This window comes from Carcharodon carcharias, chromosome 30 (assembly GCF_017639515.1).
Source record: "Carcharodon carcharias isolate sCarCar2 chromosome 30, sCarCar2.pri, whole genome shotgun sequence".
Classification (NCBI taxonomy): Eukaryota; Metazoa; Chordata; class Chondrichthyes; order Lamniformes; family Lamnidae; genus Carcharodon; species Carcharodon carcharias.
The window spans coordinates 6,889,768-6,911,581 of record NC_054496.1 but is presented as its reverse complement, the minus strand read 5'-3'; the positions used below and the strand labels follow the sequence as shown (position 1 = coordinate 6,911,581).

Here is a 21,814-nt window from a genome sequence, read left to right as displayed (position 1 = left end):
GGGCGGTGGAAGCAGATTCAATCGTAACTTTCAAAAGGGAATTGGATAAATACTTAAAAAAGAAAAATGCTCAAGACTTTTGGAACAATCAGGGGAATGGGATTAATTAGATAGCTCTTTCAAAAAGCTGACAGACAATAATGGCCAAATGGCCACCTTCTGTATAATTCTATGAAAATTACCTTTGGTATCAGCACAATCAAGCATTAAGATACTACCAGCAATGGGCAGGGGTATACATTATCCAGAGGTTCAATTTTTGCAAGGGGTTCCTGAAATTCCACAGGAAAATAACCCAATGAATTTCACACCTTTCCTAAACTTGATGAACCAACAACTGAAAGAGCCACTCATCAGTACCAGCCCTTTTTTTAAAAATAAAATTCATTTTATAGGATGTGGACATCGCTGGCTAGCCCAGCATTTATTGCCCATCCCTAATTGCCCTTGAGATGGTGGTGAACTGAATTCTTGAACCACTGTAGTCCATGGGGTATAGGTTTTTTTTTTATTAGGCTTCTAAAATAAAAACAGGAAATGCTGGAAAAACTCAGCAGGTCTGGCAGCATCTGTGGAGAAAGAAACAGGGTTAATGTTTCAAGTCAAATATAATGAATTTTTAAGAAGAGTCATATTGGACTCAAAATGTTAACTCCGTTTCTCTCTCCACAGATGCTGCCAGACCTGCTGAGTTTTCCAGCACTTTGTTTTTATTTCAGATCTCCAGCATCCGCAGTATTTTGCTTTCCCTTTAGGCTTCTGTTATTTTTCTCCACGGTTCTGAAATTGGCAGGCTCTCTTAGGTTTTCAGGGAGCGTCTGGAACAGGTTCTTTGATCCTTTGTTGTTTAGTGAAAGGATTGATTTCCTTGTACTCAGGATTCGATGAACAGTAGCAACTTTTGGGTCGCACACCCTTGTAAATGTTGCAATGTCTTCTAACACTAGATGTTGCTAGAGAATTGGTATGGCTCACTAGCAGCCTCTAGAGAGAGAGCTCACTGCTGCAACAGTTTAGTACTGCGTGGTAAATCTGTTGACTGTCTCAAAACCAAGTGCCCAGTTTCGCTTTTGTAATTTTCAATGTCTCTTCTGCATTCAATGTATTGTATTAAAAACTAAAAAAACAGTGCATCAAATCATTCTCCAACCAGTTTATGTAAATAATTCATTGCCCCAAACACCCCTCTCCAAATATTCTTTCCAGAGCAGTTCATGTTACAAAGTGTTTTCTGTTCCATTATTGCAGGCGTCAGTATTGGAATGTTTGTGATTGTCTTTCAGTCTTGTGTGTTGTTCAGCACTTCATTTATTAGGACCATGCAGGGATTACACAATACCCCAATTAATTTAATCAATGACCTAAAAGGAAACAAAACAAAAGACAACTTTAGAATTTTATTTTGCTTCACCAATTTTCCACTTGAAGTCATCACCAGTGAACAGAAAGAAAAAAGCAACCGAGTGTGTAAACGCCTCACTCAGCACAGAAAACTGTCTAAACTAAAAACAGAAAATGCTGGAAGACTCAGCAGGTCTGGCAGCATCTGTGGAGAGAGAAACAGAGTTAACGTTTTGAGTCCAATATGACTTCTGCAGAACATTTTCCAGCATTTTCTGTTTTTATTTCAGATTTCCAGCATCCACAGTATTTTGCTTTTATCACAGAAAGCTGTCTGCTGTGTAATCTATTAAAATGGTGCCCAACACCTCGAGGGACTTCCTCCTGGCTTTGCCATGCCCCTCCCCCAATCTCCCTCCCAAAAATATTACCCCATAATTTAACATTGAACCTGGCTCTTCACGGGCGCCTCCTATTGTTCTGTGACATTGGGAGTCCAATGCATTCGGCCAATAGGACAGAACAGAGGGAGACAAAGTCCACAGGAGTCAGTGCTGACCCAGGGAGAGCTGAGGGTAGGAGAACCAGTAAAAGTGTTCCACTGCCAAACTCTTGACATTTGTCACCTCGGCAAGAAAGAACTTGCATTTATATAGCACTTTCCATAATCTTAGGACGACTCAAAGTGCTTTACAACCAATGATGTACTTGTGAAGTGCAGTCACTGTTGTAATGTAGGAAACATGACAGTCAATTTGTGCACAGCAAGCTCCCATAAACAGCAATGTGATAAAGACCAGATAATGTACTCTAGAAATATGCAAACAGAAAATGCTGGAAATACTCAACAGACCAAGCAGCATCGGCAAAGAGAGAAACAGAGTTAACATTTCAGGTCTTTGACGTTTCATCAGCAAGTGTCTGAGGAAGTGATCGACCTGAAACGCTAACTCTGTTTCTCTCCTCACGGACGCTGCCTGACCTGCTGAGTATTTCCAGCATTTTCTGTTTTCATTTCAGATTTCTAGCAATTGCAGTATTTTGCTTCTCTTTTACTGTTCTAACAATGTTGGTTGAGGGAGTGTGAAATTGAATAGCATAACTTTATTGCACACTTTTTCAAAATACCTCTTTCCTCTGCTGAGTATCCCAGGACACTCAGTCAAGCCTGGGATCGGGAGGAGACCATTTGTCCCGTTGAGCCCGTATCACCATTCAATGAGATCATGGCTGATGTGAACTAACTCCATATACTTTCCTTTTCCCCTTAATTAGACTTTGATCACTACAGCAGCTCACTAAGGATCCACTGACAGCAACTTCCAAATTTGTAACCTCTACCACCTAGAAGGACAAGAGCAGCAAGCATATAGGAACACAAGTTCCCCTCCAAGTCACAAACCGTCCTGATTTGGAACTATAGTCCTTCAGTGTCGCTGGGTCAAAATCCTGGAACCTGGATCTCGCTCCCTAACAGCACTGTGGGTGTACCTACACCACATGGACTGCAGCGGTTCAAGAAGGCAGCTCACCACCACCTGCTCAAGGGCAATTAGGGATGGGCAATAAATGCTGGCCCAGCCAGTGACACCCACATCCCATGAACAAATAATTAAAATCAAGCGAACTTGGTGTGAACTGTAGAATTACAAAGTTTACAGTCAGAATAAGCTTATAGATGACCACGCTCTCTACTCGAGGAATAATACATAGGATATCAGGCCACTTGGCCCACCAGTCCATACCAGTAAATATTTTAAAAATATATAAAACATACAGACTAAAAGTATTAAACTTATGTTACCATTTACTGGACGGCTGTATGATGCCTGATGATGAGCTCATAGCAGAAGGCAGGATTTTGGAGGTCTGAAGGGATTATCATTGGATGGAACCCCCATAAGCAGGAGATCTTTGTGAGCATTCTGGAGGCAGAAGTTTTTCAGATCCATGGCTGCCTGAGAAACCTAGAAATGGTCACAAAATCACGAGATCAGAAATAAATTACTAACATGGTGGCCTCAGGGGTGTGAGCTACAGTACGTGGCTGTGGGAAGTGAGGTACTGGGGCATATACAATATATTTGTGCTGTTTTAAGTGATTTATTTATTGCTCCTGTTGAGGTTTGGATCATAATTATAACTAGAAGGCTGTGACTGATGCAGATGAGGTGAAGCGGGGCAGAGATTATTGAACAAATAAACAAGTACGTTGAAAATCATGATGGGTTTAGATAGAATAAATGAAGGGAAATAAAAGCAAAATACCGCGGATGCTGGAAATCTGAAACGAAAACAAAAATAGCTGGAAAAACTCAGCAGGTCTGACAGCAACTGTGGAGAAGAATGCAGTTAACGTTTCGAGTCCGTATGACTGAATAATATGACTCTGTCTGTATTAATGAAGGGAAACTGTTTTCAATGGCTGAAGGGTCAATAATCAGAGGGCACAGATTTAAGATGATTGGCAAAACAACCGCAGATAACGCTTTTTTATGCAGCGAATGGTTAGGATTCAGAATGCACTGCTTGATAGGGTGATGGATAAAGATTCAGTAGTGACCTTCAAAAGGAAATTGGATAAATATTTGAAGGAGAAAAATTTGCAAAGATATGGGGAAAGAACAAGGGAGTGGGACTAACTGGATTTGAAAGAACCACCACAGGCTTGATGGACCAAATGGCCTCTTTCCGCGGTGTTCTACTCTATGATTCTATATATAATTACAATAGACATTGACAGCCAGTATTACATCCACCAGCTTCTCTACAAGATCTAGCCTAGTTAGTCTAACTCTTCTGTCTCTGAATATTCCAAGTGATTCGCCTGAACGAAAATATTTTTTGGTGAATAATTATCCCACAAAACAGCTAGCTGGATTTCCTGGTTTCGAAAAATATTCGAGGTATGTTGCTGTCATAAGCATAACGTAGCAGATGTTAGAAAGTGTGTTTATTTGAAAGTGACCTGGCTCTTCCTTCCAGCCTCAGTCTAGACTGAGCTATCCTCCCAAGCTCAGGTTTTCAAACTCCCTATGGCGTCACCGGGACCTCTCGGCTGAAGCAAAAGTTGCAACGTAGGATTGGCCTTGGTGTCCCTGGGGAAATGGAGAGGGAACGATTGGCCTGAGAACCTCTCGCCGATAGGCATTTTAGTACAATTAGAGCTCAGCTGTTCAGCAGTGATGCTAGGAACACTTATTCACACAAAGGGGGATGGAAACAGGAACTCTCTCTCCCCAAAAAATTGAGGGTGGGGATCAATTAAAAGTTCCATTCCTGGGATTGATAGATTTTTTTGGGCAAGGAGAAGAGTTACAGAATCGAGGCAGTAGATGGAGTTAAGAAACAGATCAGCCTTGATCTCTAATTGACTCGAGAAACTGGAGAAGATATGCTGAAATGTAATGCCCTCCTTAGTTAAATAGCCTGAGGACAGTTGCTGTCTGGCCCCATACATAAGGAATGGGGGAGGGGGGCTGGCAAAGGCTCAGGGTCTATACCCCAATATGGGCTGTAGGCATCAGGAGGGGAAGGGAGAAACAAATAATAGGCGGGATTCTGGTTTATCCATGCTCCTTACCAATTAAAAAATAGTCAGGAGGAGCGGGAGTTAACAAGAAATTGGATGGGTAAGAGTCAAAAGTCAAAAGCTGCTGGTGAGGAGTCAGTACAGTTCACTCACTGTCTTAGTTCTTGGATTGGACCCGAGTGATGAACAGCCTGACTTACTTTATGCTTTACACATGACCATGAGCAGACACTGAGTATCTTTGTTTCATAGTACAATCAGCAGTAAGCCCTAACCACAGTGCAATGATATTCACAGAATCACAGGATGGTTAAAGCACAGAAGGAAGCCATTCAGCCAGTCATGTCCGTGCTGGCCCTCTAAAGGGGCAATTCACCTAAGTCACTTTCTCGTCTTTTCCCCTGTTGCTCTGTAAATTTTTCCTTTTCAGATAATGATCCAATGCCTCGATTGACCCTGCCTCCACCACACTCTCAGCCAACGCATTCCTGATGCTAACCACTCGCCGTATAAAAAAGTTTCTCATGTCTCCATTGCTTCTTTTGCTAATTACCTTAAATCTGTGCCCTCTACTTCTCAATCCTCCCACAATGGAAACAGTTTCTTCCTATCTACTCTGTCTAGACCCCTCATGATTTTGAATACTTCTACCAAATCTTCACTCATCTTTGTCTTCTCCAAGAACAGTCCCAACTTCTCCAATCTATCTACATAACTGAAGTTCCTCATCCCAGCAACCATTATCATGAATCTTTTCTGCACTATCTCTCAAAGAGTGGCTCCCAGAACTGGCTGCAATACTCCAGTTGACGCCAAACCAGTGTTTTATACAAGTTTAATATAACTTTCTTGCTTTTGTACTCTATGTCCCTGTTGATAAAGCCCAGGATGCCGTATGCTTTATTAACCAATCTCTCAACCTGTCCTGCCACCTTCAATGATTTATGCACATATATACCCTTTAGAATTGTACCCTTTATTTTATACTGTCTGCATTCTTCCCACCAAAATGAATCGTTTCACACTTCTCTGCATTAACTTTCATCTGCCAATTGTCTGCACGCTTATCCTTTGGAAATTTACATTATCCTCCTCGTGGTTCACATACTTCCAAGTTTTGTATCATCTGCAAATTTTGAAATTGTGCCCTGTATACCATTAATATATATCAGGAAGAGCAGGAATCCGAACACCAACTATCTGAAAAACAACCATTCACCGCCACTCTCTGTTTGCTGTCACTTAGCCAATTCTGTATCCATGTTGCTATGTCATTTTTATATCATGAGCTATAACTTTGCTCACAAATCTGTTGTTTAAACCCTCTCCCCTCCTTTTTTGTTTACCCCCTAGGGAGTTCTCTGCCTCTCACCTTGAGCCTCTCCACACTGGCCTCCAGCCTCAGTTGCTCCACCACTTTCTGCATCACCTGGACACTGTTACTATTCGACATGTTTCAATGGAGCCAAAAGACTTCAACACTTTCCACCCCAAAGAAAAGTTAACAAAGTAACAAGTCCACACCCAGCTGGCCAATTAGTCCTTTCCCATGGTTAGTGTCGACAAGCATCCAGATAAAGTCAAATGTGATCATTTAGTTTACTGGCACTATATTTATGGTGCCTCATTAAAATTATTCAGTAATTCAATTTTTTTAAGTGCAAAAAAAAGACTGAATTTATAACTTCTCATTCCCAAATACAACCTGACAAGAGTGCAGTATTGAAGGAGCACTGTGAAAGCTGACAGAAACCCAAGCAGTTCACTAAAGTGCATCTGGGAAGCTGCCACTGTTACCTGGTATTGGTCACACTACAGGATTGATTCCCAATACCTTCAGAACAACTTGTGGGCAATGAACGTTGTCTGACCTTTGTCCCCACCTCAAAAACAAATAATAAAAAATTGTGATGCTGTGTACAGTCAACAGCAGCATTTCACAGCATCAACTCCACCACTTAGAAGAAAAAGGGCAGCAGGTGCCAATGGGAACAGCATCATCTTCAAGACCCCCTCCAAATCATGCACCGTTTCTACCTCAACACAGGTATCGGCCGTTACTTCATCATCACTGGGTCAAGATCCTGGAATGCCCCTCCCATAGAGCACTTTGCGAGTATATTCACCAGCTGGACTACAGCATGGAAGAACACCCACCACCATCTCCTGAAGGGGAAATGAGGGAGGGGTAATATATCCCAGTCAAGCTTGTAACACCCACATCCCCATGAATAAAGAAAACATATGAATGATGAAATGCATTTGGACCAAGTTAACACATCCATCAGAATGGTACAGTGATGAATAGCTGCATTGATACTGTTAGAGGGGGTAAATATTCCTGCCAAAATAATGTATCTTTGGGATCATTGGTTACTAATGGGAATACTCAACAAGGCCAACGGATGTCTGCATGAAAGACAGACTGAAGTTTCAGGAAGAGAACCTTTATTAGGCGTGGGTAGAGAAGGTTAGGGTTTCAGCTTTAAGGAAACATGTTACCCGCTGATACATTTGATGCCTTCTGCAACCAGTGGGCGCCGCCTCATGGTATAGAGCATCTCGTAGACACCAGTGATAACACTGTTTCAGCCTGGAAAAAGGTGTTCTTGTTTTGGGTGGATGTTGACGTTTGGCTTAGCATCTTTTTTATTTTGCTCGGACAACCCATGATCATTTTTGTGCGGTGACCATGTGGGCATCTCAGTACCACCTTGATTGATCCTTATTAGGTGGGGGGGGGGGGGGGGGAAGTCCAATTCAAGGACGTCTATCTACCACAAACATTAAGCTGGCTCAACACCAAATGCCGCACACACAGCCTGGGTGAGGCAGCCTACCCCATTTGTGTGTGATCCTGAAACGTTAACTGTGTTTCTCTCTCCACAGATGCTGAGTTTTTTTTTCACTATTCTCTCTTATTATTTCCAGATTTCCAATATCTGCAGCATCTTGCTTTTGCATTCAGCTTTGATCCTGCAGAACTCTCTGGTTTTAGAAGGACCCAGAATTTTTTCACACCTGCTACTCCATCAAAGCCTGTTATTAGGTGATTGATGATTACACTTGGAAGAAAATAATTTAAAAAAAAATAAATAAATAAAAACACACGCTGGACTTGAGATTGTCTGAATTACCTCAGTGTCTCGGGCACCCAATGGAAACTCTGCGCTAATTTATGGTTGGCCAAAATACCCACTTCACCGTCGTGGAGGAGAAAAAAAAACAAGACAGTTCGCTGCCTCAGTTAATCGTTACCGAGAGGACGGTGAAGGTCGCCGAATTCCCAAGGTGTTTTTGTCTCTCTCTCTCTCTCTCCCCCGCGGTCGCAATGCTCACCTTTGGGGAGGCTGGTGTTGCGGCGGCTTCGCACTAGGCCGCGTTGCCATGGTGAAGCCGCTTCCGGTTCATGGGGACATCCGGGTCGAAGGTTCGGCAGGAGACAAGATGCTGCTCCAGAAGCTGAGGGTAGGTGAGAGTCAAGGGAAAGGGAAAGGGGACAGGGGACAGGGGACAGGGGACAGGGGTGAGGAAGGAGAAGGGGGAGCACCAAATGCAAACCTTTCAAAAAAAACCCAAAGCTTAAAATAATCCTGCTTTATTCATAGGGGCATAGAGTACAAGAGCAAGGAGGTTACATTGAACTTGTATAAGACACTGGTTTGCCCTCAGTTGGTGCATTGAGTAGGAAGGATGTGAAGGTATTGGAGAGAGTATAGAAAATATTCACGAGAATGCTTCCATGGATGAGGAACTTCAGCTCCTTCAGCCATGAGGATAGACTGGAGAAGCTGGGACGGTTTTCCTTACAGAAAAGAAGGCCGAGAGGAAATTTGAGAGAGGTATTCGAAAGCCTGAGGGGTCTGGACAGAGTAGATGCGGAGAAATTGTTCCCACTCATGAAAGGATCGAGAACGAGAGGGCACAGATTTATAAGTAATTGGTATAAGAAGCAAAAGCCATCATGAGGAATAAATCTTTCACACAGTGAGTGGTTAGGGTCTGGAATGCACTACCTGAGAGTGTGGTGGAGGCAGGTTCAATTGAAGTATTCAACAGGGAATTAGACTGTTATCTGAAAAGGAAGAATGTGCAGGGTTATGAGGAGAAGGTGAGAGAATGGTTCCAGGTGAGTTGTTCATTCAGAGAGCTGGTGCAGACACAATGGGCCAATTGGCGGCCTCCTGCACTGTAACAATTCTGTGATTCTGTAAAACCAGAGTTGTTAAGCCTCTTGATACTTGCTTCTCTGGTCTGCTGCATCCCTGTGTTACCTGGGCTTGTCTCATTATGCCCAAAGATCATTCCCAGCCCCCTCAACAATCAACAGAATGTCCAGTGTAATATATTATAATATAAAATATATACAAAGCCAAGTGGGAATGGGAGGCTGCAAAGAGATAGGTGAAGGGCAATAGGGTTCTAACTGGAGTATAATGTGGGGAAGTGTGAGGTTCTTCACTTTGGTCACAAGTATAGAAAAGCTGAATGTTTTTTGAAAGGCGCAAAACTTGTATATGTTTATGTTCAGAGAGACTGGGCGTACTTGTACAAAGAACGCAGAATGTTAGCGTGCAAGTACAGCAAGCAATTAGGAAGGCGAATGACATGTTGGACTTTATTGCAAGGGGATTGGTGTACAGGGGTAAAGAAGTCTTGCTACAGTTGTATGCAGTGGAGGATTTAGAGCTAGTGGGGCCCTGTGTGCAGCTTCATTTTCAGGGCCCTCTGTCCTTTCCCCTTTACCATCCTCTCATACCTTGACATTCCACACTTGCAGGCGTTGCTCTGTTTCATATATTAAAAAGATCTTAGTTTCACCTTGCTGCTAGAACAAAGGGAAATTATGGAATCCTCCTAGATCGGATTTTAACAAGTTCATGTGGCTTTTCCATTCTGGTTTAAGAGATGAGGTTAGGTGCTGATGTTTAATAATTTTATTACAGTTTGATTTAAACCACAATTCCCCCTGCCTCCTTTGTGCCTGCAATTTGCTAGAAATACATCCGTTTTTACCATAAGAAATGTTCTATTGAATCTGGTTTCCTCCACATTCAGATTTATGATGCCCGATGTTAATAACATTGCGATCGTATGACAATATTGTATTATTATTGTTGAAATGACAATATAAAACTATCAAGTGTTAACACTTACAAGTAGCTGTTATGATATGGTTCCTAATCATTATCAGCACCCAGTTGAGGCTTATATTACACACATGCTGTTACCTTTTAAAATATACTTTAAATACAATACCTGAATTCCTATCCAAAATTTATTTCAATTTTTGAAACAATATTAAGTATTCAGTGCAAGCTCCTGCCCCCACAAATCGTAACTGCACAAGAACACCACGTGGTAAAGAATTACACAGTCAGAATCGTAAAATTGGCGAGTCTATTTAAGTAATAAAGTTGTTAGATTGTACATCTTGCTCTGTAAATTATTAATTCTTTGAGTATCATCAGCAATGACATTATAATCTAACCACCTCTCCAACGATCTATTTGCACAATGTCCTGAGCCAGTCTAGTTTTTCAAATAATTAACATGATTTATTTATTCAAGTGGCCTCCCAGTGTAAATTGGTCCTTGTGCCTTTCACTTTTCCAATTTATTGCAAATCAAACAACTAATGCCTGTGTAGGCTGTAGTGGTGAGGGTATTCGAACGAGTGGCGTGGATGAGGGGATTGGAACATTCAACAGTGTGTGCAGTCTTGTGGAAAGTTCAGCCAAGGTGATTTGGGATTACAGGCTTTTGATCACATTTGCGAGCAGCGTGTGTCTTCCAGTAGCATTCACAACCACCCTCTGGGGTAGATAATTCCAGAGATTCACAACCCTCTGAGTGAAGAAATTTCTCCACATCTCAGTCCTCAACTAACAGCCCCTTATTCTGAGATTGTGCACCTGTGTTTTTGATTCCCCGCCCAGGGGAGCATCCCTCTGTACCTACCCTGTCAGAATTTTGTTTGTTTCGATGAGATCCCCTCTCATTCTTCTAAAGTGCAGAGAAAAAAGACCCAATTTACTCAGCATCTCATCATAGGACACCCGTATCAACCCAGGGATCAATCTAGTGAACCTTCTCTGTACTGCCTCCAAAGCAAATATGTAAATGCATATGTAAATATGGAGATTAAAACTGCACACAGTATTCTAGCTGAACTGCTGTGTGATCAATATTGCCTCGGTTCAAACTGCACAAAACCAGCTTTAGTTTCCCTCTCTCTCATCCCCTCTCCAACCCCCCACTCCACTACTGCAGCAATCCTATCATTTCACACATGATATTTACCACCTCCCCCCACCCCCCCCCTCACAAGCCTGAAAAACAGGTAACTTCTAATGCTGTAAAATCTTCTAAAATGGCAACTCGATTTGATGGTGCTAATCAATAGTAATATCACGTTTACAGATACCCCAACGTTCCTGTGTCATACATGTATGGTCTGGAGGGATGTCTGCATGTGTAATTTATTTGGTTTGTACATATCTGGTAAATAATAGATGCACCTTTTATATGGAAAATTTGCAGATTTGCAAAGGTTCGAGATTTAGTTTAAGTGTGCATTTCATTTAAGAGAAAGTACCTAGGAAAGATTTGGCAGTAAGAAATATGAATAAATGGCATGTGCTGGAATATGTGTTGCCACGTACATGGGTCTGTCCATAGTGTAGACATCTGTATCCCACTCCATGTTTAGATTGACTTAATAGGGATATTAATTTAATGTGTATTTGTACCTTCACCAACTTCAATCATGACAAGAGAAGAATTACTGTACTATCTTTAAACAAGTGTGAAAGTAAAGCCCCAAATAATGCAGATACTGCCGTAGACACAGATACCTGTTCTTTCGTTTCTAAATTATATCATGCCCGACACTCATACAAGCAGTATCGTTCCAGAGGCAAATATTGCATTGGAATCCTTTAAATAATTGATTGTTAATCTCCAGTCAACAGACAGGGCTTAAGGAAGTGAAGTGGAAAGGGTTAGATCAGTATGCAATCGCCATTTCAGTGTCCAGCAGCATCTTTATTGATAATATATTTACAGACTCGCAAAACAATATCAGGATTGAGGGTTCAATTAAATAGCAGCATCAGTCCTGCGTGTGATATGTCCTGCTGGTGTTAACTGGACAAACTGAGGGCGAGTCAACATATCACTGAGTGGAACAAAATCAAAAGTAGCTGGAAAAACTCAGCAGGTCTGACAGCATCTGTGGGGAGGAACACAGAGTTAACGTTTCAAGTCTGATGAAGAGTCGTACGGACTCGAAACATTAACTCTGTCTTCCTCTCCACAGATGCTATAAGACCTGCTGAGTTTTTCCAGCACTTTTTGTTTTTATTTTTGTTTCAGGTTTCCAGCATCTGCGGTATTTTGCTTTTATATCACCGAGTGGCTCATTTTCAGGGCCCCTGTCATTTGCCACTGCATGGTTCGTTTCATAGTAAATTCGCCACTAATTGTTTTGGGTTTTGCCAATTCCACAGCTGGAGTACTGTGTGCAGTTTTAATCTCCTTATTTACATACTGGCATTGGAGGCAGTACCCAGAAGGTTCACTAGATTGATCCCTGGGTTGATACGGTTGTCCTATGATGAGATGCTGAGTAAATTGGGTCTTTTTTCTCTGCACTTTAGAAGAATGAGAGGAGATCTCATCGAAACAAACAAAATTCTGACAGGGTAGGTACAGAGAGATGCCCCCCTGGGCGGGGAATCAAAAACACAGGTGCACAATCTCAGAATAAGGGGCTGTTCATTGAGGACTGAGATGCGGAGAAATTTCTTCACTCAGAGGGTTGTGAATCTTTGGAATGATCTACCCCAGGGGGTTGTTGTAGATGCTCCGTTGTTAGATATATTCTAGACTAAGATGGATAGATTTCTGGGGATATGAGGAGTGGACAGGAAAGTGGAGTTGCAGTGGAAGATCAGCCAGGGCAAAGTCAGCATGGTTTCATCAAGGGGAGGTCATACCTGACAAATCTGTTAGAATTCTTTGAGGAGGTAACGAATAGGTTAGACAAAGGAGAGCCAATGGATGTTATCTACTTGGACTTCCAGAAGGCCTTTGACAAGATGCCGCACAGGAGGCTGCTCAGTAAGATAAAAGCCCATGGTGTTAGAGGCAAGGCACTAGCATGGATAGAAGATTGGCTGTCTGGCAGGAGGCAGAGAGTGGGGATAAGGGGGTCCTTCTCAGGATGGCGGCCGGTGACTAGTGGAGTTCCGCAGGGGTCAGTGTTGGGACCACAGCTTTTCACTTTATACATTAATGATCTAGATGAAGGAACTGAGGGCATCCTGGCTAAGTTTGCAGATGATACAAAGATAGGTGGAGGGACAGGTAGTATTGAGGAGGCGGGGAGGCTGCAGAAGGATTTGGACAGGTTAGGAGAATGGGCAAAGAAGTGGCAGATGGAAAACAAAGTGGGGAAGTGTGAGGTCATGCACTTTGGTGGGAAGAATAAAGGCATAGACTATTTTCTAAATGGGGAGAGAATTCAGAAATCTGGAGTGCAAAGGGACTTGGGAGTCCTAGTCCAGGATTCTCTTAAGATTAACTTGCAGGTTGAGTTGGTAGTTAGGAAGGCAAATGCAATGTTGGCCATTTATTTCGAGATGACTAGAATATAAAGGCAGGGATGTGCTGCTGAGGCTTTATAAGGCTCTGGTCATACCACATTTAGAATATTGTGAGCAATTTTGGGCCCCGTATCTCAGGAAGGATGTGCTGGCCCTGGAGAGGGTCCAGAGGAGGTTCTCGAGAATGATCCCAGGAATGAAAGACTTAACATATGAGGAACATTTGAGGACTCTGGGTCTATACTCGATGGAGTTTAGAAGGATGAGGGAGGATCTGATTGAAACTTACAGAATACTGAAAGGCCTGGATAGAGTGGACGTGGGGAAGATGTTTCCATTAGTAGGAGAGACTAGGACCTGAGGGTACAGCCTCAGAGTAAAGGGAAGACCTTTTAGAACAGAGATGAGGAGAAACTTCTTTAGCCAGAGAGTGGTGAATGTATGGAATTCATTGCCACAGAAGGCTGTGCAGGCCAGGTCATTGAGTGTATTTAAGACCGAGATAGATAGGTTCTTGATTGGTAAGGGGATCAAAGGTTACGGTGGGAAGGCGGGAGAATGGGGCTGAGAAACTTATCAGCCATGATTGAATGGCAGAGCAGACTCGATGGGCCAAATGGCCTAATTTCTGCTCCTATGTCTTATGGTCTTATGATCGTAATGAATGGCGGAGCAGGTGTGAGGGACTGCATGGTCAACACCTGCCCCTATATTTTCATGCTTTTCTCAGCATGTTTATTAACTGTGCCACTGCTTTTTGTGGAGTGGCTGGTGGTAAGTTGGATCCTCTCTGTTACATTGAGAATGTTGTCACTTGTGTGCAGAGGTTTGGACTGTCACTCACTTTGTGCAGTGAATTTCCTCCACTATAGGACACATTTAAAACAATGTTAAATTTAAAACAGTTACATAGAAAGTGTTACTATTTCAGAAGTCCTGTTTCAGCATCAAGCACTCCCAGGTCAGATATAGCCAGGCAAAAAGAGGGCCAAGTTCCTTCCACTCTGTTATAGTTCACGACCACCACCTCCTGTTTCACCAATGGGATGTTTCCATTTACCTCTCCGCTCAGTGGCCTTTCTCAGAAGGATTGCCAGTTTATGCTAAATTAGGCAGCGCTCTGGATGACAGGCCTAAGCCCAGTGGGAATGGGATTGAAACTGCTCACATTCATGTCAGATCATTGGACCTTCATCTGCCAGTCTGGACTGGATTTGAAGCCAGTTCCCAAGTGTCAGAGGCAAAAGGCCAGTGTCTAGCCCGCTGTGCTATTCAATTCGTCATTACAAAGCTAGAAATTGCATTTGTATAGCACCTTCCATGACCTCAGAACATCCCAAATTGTTTTACAGCCAATGTAATATTGTGAAGTGTAGTTACTGTTGTAACGTAGGAAACGTTAAACGATACTGTTAAATGTTAAACGATACTGTTAAATGTTAAACGATACTGTTAAATGTTAAACGATACTGTTAAATGTTAAACGATACTGTTAAATGTTAAACGATACTGTTAAATGTTAAATGATACTGTTAAATGTTAAACGATACTGTTAAATGTTAAACATTACTGTTGAATGTAACTGTTGTAATAGGTGTAGTTACTGTTGTAATGTAAGAAACATTAAATGTTCCAACAGGATGGTATCAGCTAAGGATTTACAAATGAACTACATACATGTTTGGATACAAAGTTCATGAATTAGACACTGCCTGGTGTGGCGCTAATCTATAGAGACCAGGAAGATCACAGTTTGAGTTTAACCAGGGCAGAGGGTGGGATGTTGAAATTGGGGCCTCTGGTTTGTGAGTGTAAGGCCAACATGACGGTGGGGCAGAGTGGGGAATGGGACTAGTTGGGTAACTCTATCAAAGAGCAGGTACAAATACAGTAGGCCGAATGGCCTCATTCTGTGCTGTAAGATTTGATGATTGCTCTTGGCTGTGATATTGATCATTAGTTGGCTCAGGCACAAAGCAAACTCCTCAGGTATGGTATGGTGACTGTGTCATCATAACTCAGGGTGAGAAGAAGGAATAAACATGTTGCACAAAGTTCAGTAGTTCTGAATCAGTAAGTGCTCATGTTCAATGCCTTTATAAAATGTTTTTCAGTATATTTATCGTCATTTCTTTCTATCTACTTATTATTTAGACATTAGCCCATCATTCTGGACAGCTGATAACAGGATGCAGGAAGATTCATCAGACATCAAACTGTAGCCACCCGTTAATTCCCATAGTCATTGAACAGACAGTAAGTTCTTCAATGGGACAGTGGTTTCTTGTTATTCACATAAAACATAGTCTCCAGTGCTGGAATCAGTGGTAAAACATCCTGGGCTTCCCTCCCACCTTCCCTCTTTCCCTCCTTCCCTCCCTCTTTCATTCCCCCCACCCTCCCTCCCTCTTTCGTTCTCCCCACCTTCCCTCCCTGCCACCTTCCGTCCCTACCTCACCTCCCCTTCCGTCTCTCCATCCTCCCCCCACCTTCCCCCTCACCCACCTTCCCCCTCCTTTACCTCCCCCCTCCCGCCTTCCCCTCTCCCTCCCTCCTGCCTTCCCCCTCTCCCACCCTCCCCCTCCCCCACCCTCCATTTCTCCCCCCTTCCCCCTCTCCCACCCTTCATCCGTCCCACCCTCCAGCTCTCCCACCCTCTCCTTCCTTCCCCCCTCCCTCTCCCTCTTCCACCTTCCCCCTCTCCCTCTTTCAAATCCAATAAAATGTCCAGCCTGTGAACATTCACAAGGTTTTATTGTTGTCCTTCCTGTTTAGGGTCGTGGAGAGAGAGCCTACGATATCTATTCAAGATTGTTAAGGGAAAGAATTATTTGTGTTATGGGACCTGTGAGTATATGTTTCTTTTCGAAATTGTTTTCCTCCGATGGTCTTGGTTGAGTTTAATAAGTCTATGTTTTTCTCAGGTGGATGATACAGTTGCCAGTCTGGTGATTGCTCAGCTCTTGTTCCTTCAGTCAGAGAGCAACAAGAAGCCAATCCACATGTACATCAACAGCCCAGGTGAGCTCGGTTTTGTGCTCCCCTGTCTCTGTGTCAGGTTTTGGTGCTCCTGAAATATGACAGGGTGGGGGTGCTTTCAAGAATCCTGGGGGCAGGCAGTTTTGCTGGGATCTCACTCCTGTCACCACCTGCCTTCCTTTACATTGCCAACTCGTGTCACCAGCCAGGGAGAAGTGGAGCCAGTGATTTTAACCGTATTTCGCAAATCCACTGCCGCTGAATGAGTTTGCAGCTTTATATTTCTCGACAGTTGCAGGAGCCGCTCCCTGAGTTTCGATATCATGTGCGGGATAATCACTTGTCCTTGGAGCCAGGTTTGGCATCAGCTATGGCTGAGTGGGTAGCGCTCGCCTGTCTGAATCAGAAGGTTCAAGTTTCACTCCAGAGATTTGAACACAAAGGCCAGGCTGGGAGAATGCTGATTGGAGGAAGTGCCGTCTTTTGGATGAGACATTAAACCCGCGTCTGCTTTCTCAGGTGGATGTAAAAGCTCCCACGGTGCATTTTCAAAGAAGAGCCGAGTTATCCCCGGTGTCCTGACCAATATTTATCCTTCAGCCAACATCACCAAAATGGGTTATCTGCTCATTATCACACTGCCATTTGTGGGGTCTTGCTGTGTGGAAAATTTCCCTGCATTGCCATAGTGACTGCACTTCAAAAGGGTTTTGTTGGCTGCAAAGTGCTGGGACGTCCTGCAGTTGTGAAAGGTGCTAAATAAATGCAAGTCTTTCTCCTTTTCGTGAGGTGTTGTAGTCCCTGCTAATGCATTTGGCTTTATTGAGAAAGGAGTAGGTGAGGGGCCCAAGGGCAATAGAATAGCAAGCCAGAGAGTAATATCAGGAGGTTCTGGAGCAAATCAGGAAGGGAGGCTGAGAAAGGGAAAGAGTTTCCCAGTCCGGAGGGAAGAGGAAAGGAGCAGGCTTGATGTCAATGCATTGAAGATACAGGAAAAGTGGAGTGTGTTGAATGGTCGGAGTGGGTGGGACACAAGCCTGCACTTGTCCCCACTGTGTCACTGCCCCACCTCCTTCAGTTGTTCTCCGTGAACTGTTCAGTGATTGTGTTTCCTTTTTGCCCCTCTCCCCATGTAGGTGGTGTGGTGACTGCTGGCCTGGCTATTTACGACACCATGCAGTACATCCTGAACCCCATCTCCACATGGTGCGTGGGGCAGGCAGCCAGCATGGGCTCCTTACTTCTGGCTGCGGGCTGCCCAGGCATGAGGCACTCCCTGCCGAATGCACGCATCATGATTCACCAACCCTCGGGAGGGGCATCTGTAAGTACCGAGGGCAGTGGCCTAGTCCCTAGTCTCTGTGTTGTGTGATCTTCAATTAATATTACACCCATTTCTTTGGAAGTACCATTCTTAGATGAAAGAAATAAGTTGTTTTGGTTTAATGCGTCTGGAAGATTCCAGCTCCGTCTGTGTTTATGCCCAGGAGCGAGGTTTAAACCCACAGTTTGGATTCAGTGGTAAGTGATGCCAATAGAGGAACAGGAGGAGGCCTTTCAGCCCTTTGATCCTGTTCCACCATTCAATTAGATCATGGCTGACCTGCATCTTAACTCCATTTAGCTGCCTTGTTTCCATTTACCTTAACCAACAAAAAACGTTGACATTTTCAGTTGGCCCCAGCGTCAGTAGCTTTTTGGGAGAGAGCGTTTAAGATTTCTCTTGAATCTTTTGACTCCAGACTTATCCAGGACAAATGGACATTTGGTGAAGTATCAATGGCTGGAAATTGTGGCATGCTCCTCCTGTGCCTTATCCCCCCCACCCTGTCATCAACCCCAGACTGGGTTTCACTCCCCGGGGTATATCAGCACTCCGTGGTGAACAGGGCTGCCTATGCCTATGCTGGTAGCTTCAGCCTCTCAGCCCAAAAGGTTTGGGCTCCATTATTGGGCTTTGGACTTACAATCCAGGCTTACATTTCAGTGCAGTACTGAGGGAGTGCCACATTGCCTGAGAAGCAGTCGTTCGGATGGGATTTAAAAAATCCCATGGCACTATTTAAAGGAGGACAGGGCGTACTCTGGTGTTCTGGCTAATGTTCCTCCATCGTTGCTAAAAAAAACAGATCAGCTGTTTATTTCAAAGCAAAATACTGCAGATGCTGAGAATCTGAAATTAAAACAGGAAGTGCTGGAAAAGCGGCTGTGGAGAGACAAAAACAGAGTTAACGTTTCAAGTCCTGAAAAAGAGTCATTTTAGAATTGAAATGTTAATTCTGTTCCTCTCCCCACAGATGCTGCCAGACCATCTGAGTCTTTCCAGCACTTTCTGTTTTTATTTCAAATGTTTATCTATCGGATTGCAGTTTGTGGAATCTTGCTATGTACAAAATGGCTGCCAGAGTTTGCCTTCACATTTGCTGCATTTCAGAGGAATTCATTGTGTGATGTGTTGCCGAATCACCAGAGCCCCCTCCATTCTTGACTAAAGTCTTTTGTGTATCATTCCCCTCACCTCTGCCCAGTCTCTGGTGTCTGTCTCACATTCTAGATTTTGCTTTACCCGTCCACCTTGCTCTTCAGAGATCAGACCCTCCTCAAAGACCATTTCTTGGTAGCTTATCATCCCATCCTAATATGGCACAGTGGTCATCTTTTAGTTTAAGCTTCGATGAAACCTTGGGATGTTACATGAATGGAAGTTGTTTTATTGTGGCAATATTCCAAAAAATGCAAGTGTTTTTCTCTCTCTCTCTCTCTCTCTCTCCCCCCTTTCCCTCCCCCCACTCTCTTGCTCTTTCCTCCCCCCCACCACTCTCTTCCCCCTCCCACCCCTTCCTCTGGTTCTGATGCCTCCTTCACAGGGCCAAGCAACTGACATCGCTATACAGGCAGAGGAGATTCTCAAAATCAAAAGACAGATCAATAATATTTATGCCAAACACACTAAGCAGTTGCTGTCAGTGATCGGTAAGTGCTCGATGCAGGTGTAATTTCACCTATTGGTTGGCGTTGCACGATCAGTAATTACTGAAATAAGACAATTCTGTTACCTCTCCCGCCACTCCAGCGATATAGTTCCAGTTCAGGATGCTGTGTAGACTTGGAGGGCAACTTGCAGGTGGTGTTCCTGTGTGTCTGCTGCCCTTATCGTTTGAGGTGATAGAGGTCGTGGGTTTGGAAAGTGCTTTTGATAGTGAGTTGCTGCAGTGGTTCTTGTTTATAGTCCACACTGCTGCCACTGTGCGCCATTGGTGGAGGGAATGCATATTTCAGCTGGTTGCTGGGGTAACCAATCAGGTGGGATTCTTTGACCTTTATGGTGTTGAGCTGTTTGAATGTTGGGGTAACACTGTAGGCCTGAGTACATTGTGTTAGAGAGATGGAAAAATCTGCCAGGGTTTCTACTGTTAGCCATGTCTGCTGGAAGTTACACGTGGGCATTGGGTGAGGGGAAAATTTGGCTCAGCTGTGATGCCCTCATTGTTTGTGTAGCCCATCCACATTCACCATCTAGTTTGTAAGGATGGTCACTTGGACAAAGGGCTTGTAGTTAGCATGGAAATGTACAGTGCTGCGATCCAACACCATCAGGCAAGGAAATAATAACCACTTATTTGCCATATTTAAACGGATTGGGTTGAGAGATCGTCCTGAGTCTTCATGTTTTCCTGCTCTCTTCACTCCTCAAGGAGTGAGTAAGGTTCGAAGTACAGTTACCACTGCTGATAGTTGTGCTTTTGGTATCCAAGCAATTTGCTTGTAGCCAAGAACATTCCCAAGAGTAGTGGGCCCACAGCAGTGACAGGAGGGTCTCGGTGTCGGAGTGGGGAGGGGAGTGGGATGACTGCAGGAAGCAGAGCTCCAGCTGTCTCACACATCTGTAACAGGTGATTGTAGCTGCCCCAAGTTTCCATTAGCCATTTGTGCTGTTTTAATAACCAGTGGAGATCTGGGGCAGCTTCATTCAGTCTGCTGATTGGTTTAATGTCAGATCAGGGTCAAGCTGTGATACAGTGCCTTCGTTCAGTTGGTGTCTCTGTGGTTAGAACATTGGCCTGTTTCTGTCACAAAGTGAGATATAAATTAGACACTGCCGTTAAAAATAGCTGTCTTTTAAAAGGTTGGCAAGCGCCAAACTGCCCGAAATAGCGAACGCTATTAATACAGTTTAAATGACACCTTTGTAATTGCTGGCATGATGGTGGTGAACATTGAGCACTATATATCTGACTGAGGAGACTGTCTGTGAACGGTGAGAACAGTGTGTGTGTTGGGAACTGTGCACCATCGAATTGTGGAAGTCACCAGGTTGCTCATCAAATCCCATCACGGCTGTGGTGTTTTACAGAAGGAGCAATGGAGCGCGATCGGTACATGAGCCCGGTGGAAGCTCAGGAGTTCGGAATAATTGACAAGGTCCTCGTTCACCCTCCGCAGGACGGGGAAGATGAGCCACAACTTGTTCACAAAGACAACACAACAAAGCCATCGGGCTCCCCTGAGCCCTGAACTGTATGGTCCGTCTGATTAATCATTAGTCCAATCTCTATACGTTGTGTAGTTTCAGCCCCATCCATTTACGCAATAAAATATTTGTATTAAACATTTATAACTAACAACTTGTCAAATCTCATGCTGCTTTACTTTCAGTTAAGATGTTAAACAGAGCCTCTGTCAGCCCTCTCAGGTGGCTGTGGAAGTTCACAGCTACTGTCTGAGAAGAGTTCCTCCAGTGTCCTGGCCAATATTTATCCCTCAAACAAAATCACAAAAACAGATTATCTGGTCATTACCACATTACTGTTTGTGGGAGCTTGCTGTGTGCAAATTGGCTGCCGCATTTCCTACATTACAACAGTGACCACACTTTGATAAGCACTTCATTGGTTGTAACATGCTTTGGTACATCATGAAAGGTGCTTTAGAAATGCAAGGCTTTCTTTGGTTACACTTTTTTATCTTTCAGAATATCCTGTCTCACTGTCTACTAAGCACGAGGACTACATTAAGTCTTGCAGGCCAGGGTTCATGTCTACTGTCAGAATGCTGTCTTCACTGTAAGGAAACTACAATTGTGCTCAGTGCCCTTACACTAGGGAGTGTGGAATGAACAACAACCTGTATCTGTATAGGACCTTTTACACAGAAGTACCCATCAAATGAGATTTGACACCAAGTGCCACATAAGGAGATACCATTTGGGTCAGGTGGCCAAAAGATTACTTAGGGAAACAATAACAGAAAACATTCACACTCTTTCTCTCTCTCCACAAATGCTGCCTGGCCTTCTGGATGTTTCCAGAATTTTCTGTTTTTGTTTCAGATTTCAACACCCAAAATATTCTGC

At 43.6% G+C, this 21,814-nt stretch overlaps 2 protein-coding genes across 2 annotated transcripts; one reads left to right on the top strand and one right to left on the bottom strand.

The window, feature by feature from the left end:
* Positions 1 to 1,138: 1,138 nt before the first annotated feature.
* On the bottom strand, positions 1,139 to 6,396 carry LOC121271415 (guanine nucleotide-binding protein G(I)/G(S)/G(O) subunit gamma-10-like). Its single transcript, XM_041177412.1, has 3 exons — positions 6,246 to 6,396; positions 3,146 to 3,308; positions 1,139 to 1,361 (listed from the first exon to the last, which is right to left on the bottom strand). The coding sequence occupies exons 1-2, from the start codon at positions 6,324 to 6,326 to the stop codon at positions 3,183 to 3,185; spliced, it is 207 nt and encodes a 68-aa protein (XP_041033346.1). The 5' UTR covers positions 6,327 to 6,396; the 3' UTR covers positions 1,139 to 1,361; positions 3,146 to 3,182.
* A 1,792-nt stretch (positions 6,397 to 8,188) lies between these two features.
* On the top strand, positions 8,189 to 21,083 carry LOC121271414 (caseinolytic mitochondrial matrix peptidase proteolytic subunit). The gene is made up of 7 exons (XM_041177411.1): positions 8,189 to 8,341; positions 15,637 to 15,738; positions 16,258 to 16,329; positions 16,407 to 16,503; positions 17,598 to 17,785; positions 19,329 to 19,434; positions 20,816 to 21,083. Exons 1-7 carry the CDS (start codon positions 8,261 to 8,263, stop codon positions 20,974 to 20,976), a joined length of 807 nt encoding a protein of 268 aa, XP_041033345.1. The 5' UTR covers positions 8,189 to 8,260; the 3' UTR covers positions 20,977 to 21,083.
* The last annotated feature ends 731 nt before the right edge of the window (positions 21,084 to 21,814 follow it).

Bases quoted from the DNA above. Each gene is read 5' to 3' on its own strand.
- LOC121271415 (XM_041177412.1), bottom strand. From the start codon at position 6,326: ATGTCGAATAGTAACAGTGTCCAGGTGATGCAGAAAGTGGTGGAGCAA. The intron at 3,309-6,245 runs GTGAGAGGCAGA...GACCATTTCTAG, and splicing joins CCAGTGTGGAGAGGCTCAAG to GTTTCTCAGGCAGCCATGGA.
- LOC121271414 (XM_041177411.1), top strand. From the start codon at position 8,261: ATGGTGAAGCCGCTTCCGGTTCATGGGGACATCCGGGTCGAAGGTTCG. The intron at 8,342-15,636 runs GTAGGTGAGAGT...CTTATTATTTAG, and splicing joins TGCTGCTCCAGAAGCTGAGG to ACATTAGCCCATCATTCTGG. The intron at 19,435-20,815 runs GTAAGTGCTCGA...GGTGTTTTACAG, and splicing joins GCAGTTGCTGTCAGTGATCG to AAGGAGCAATGGAGCGCGAT.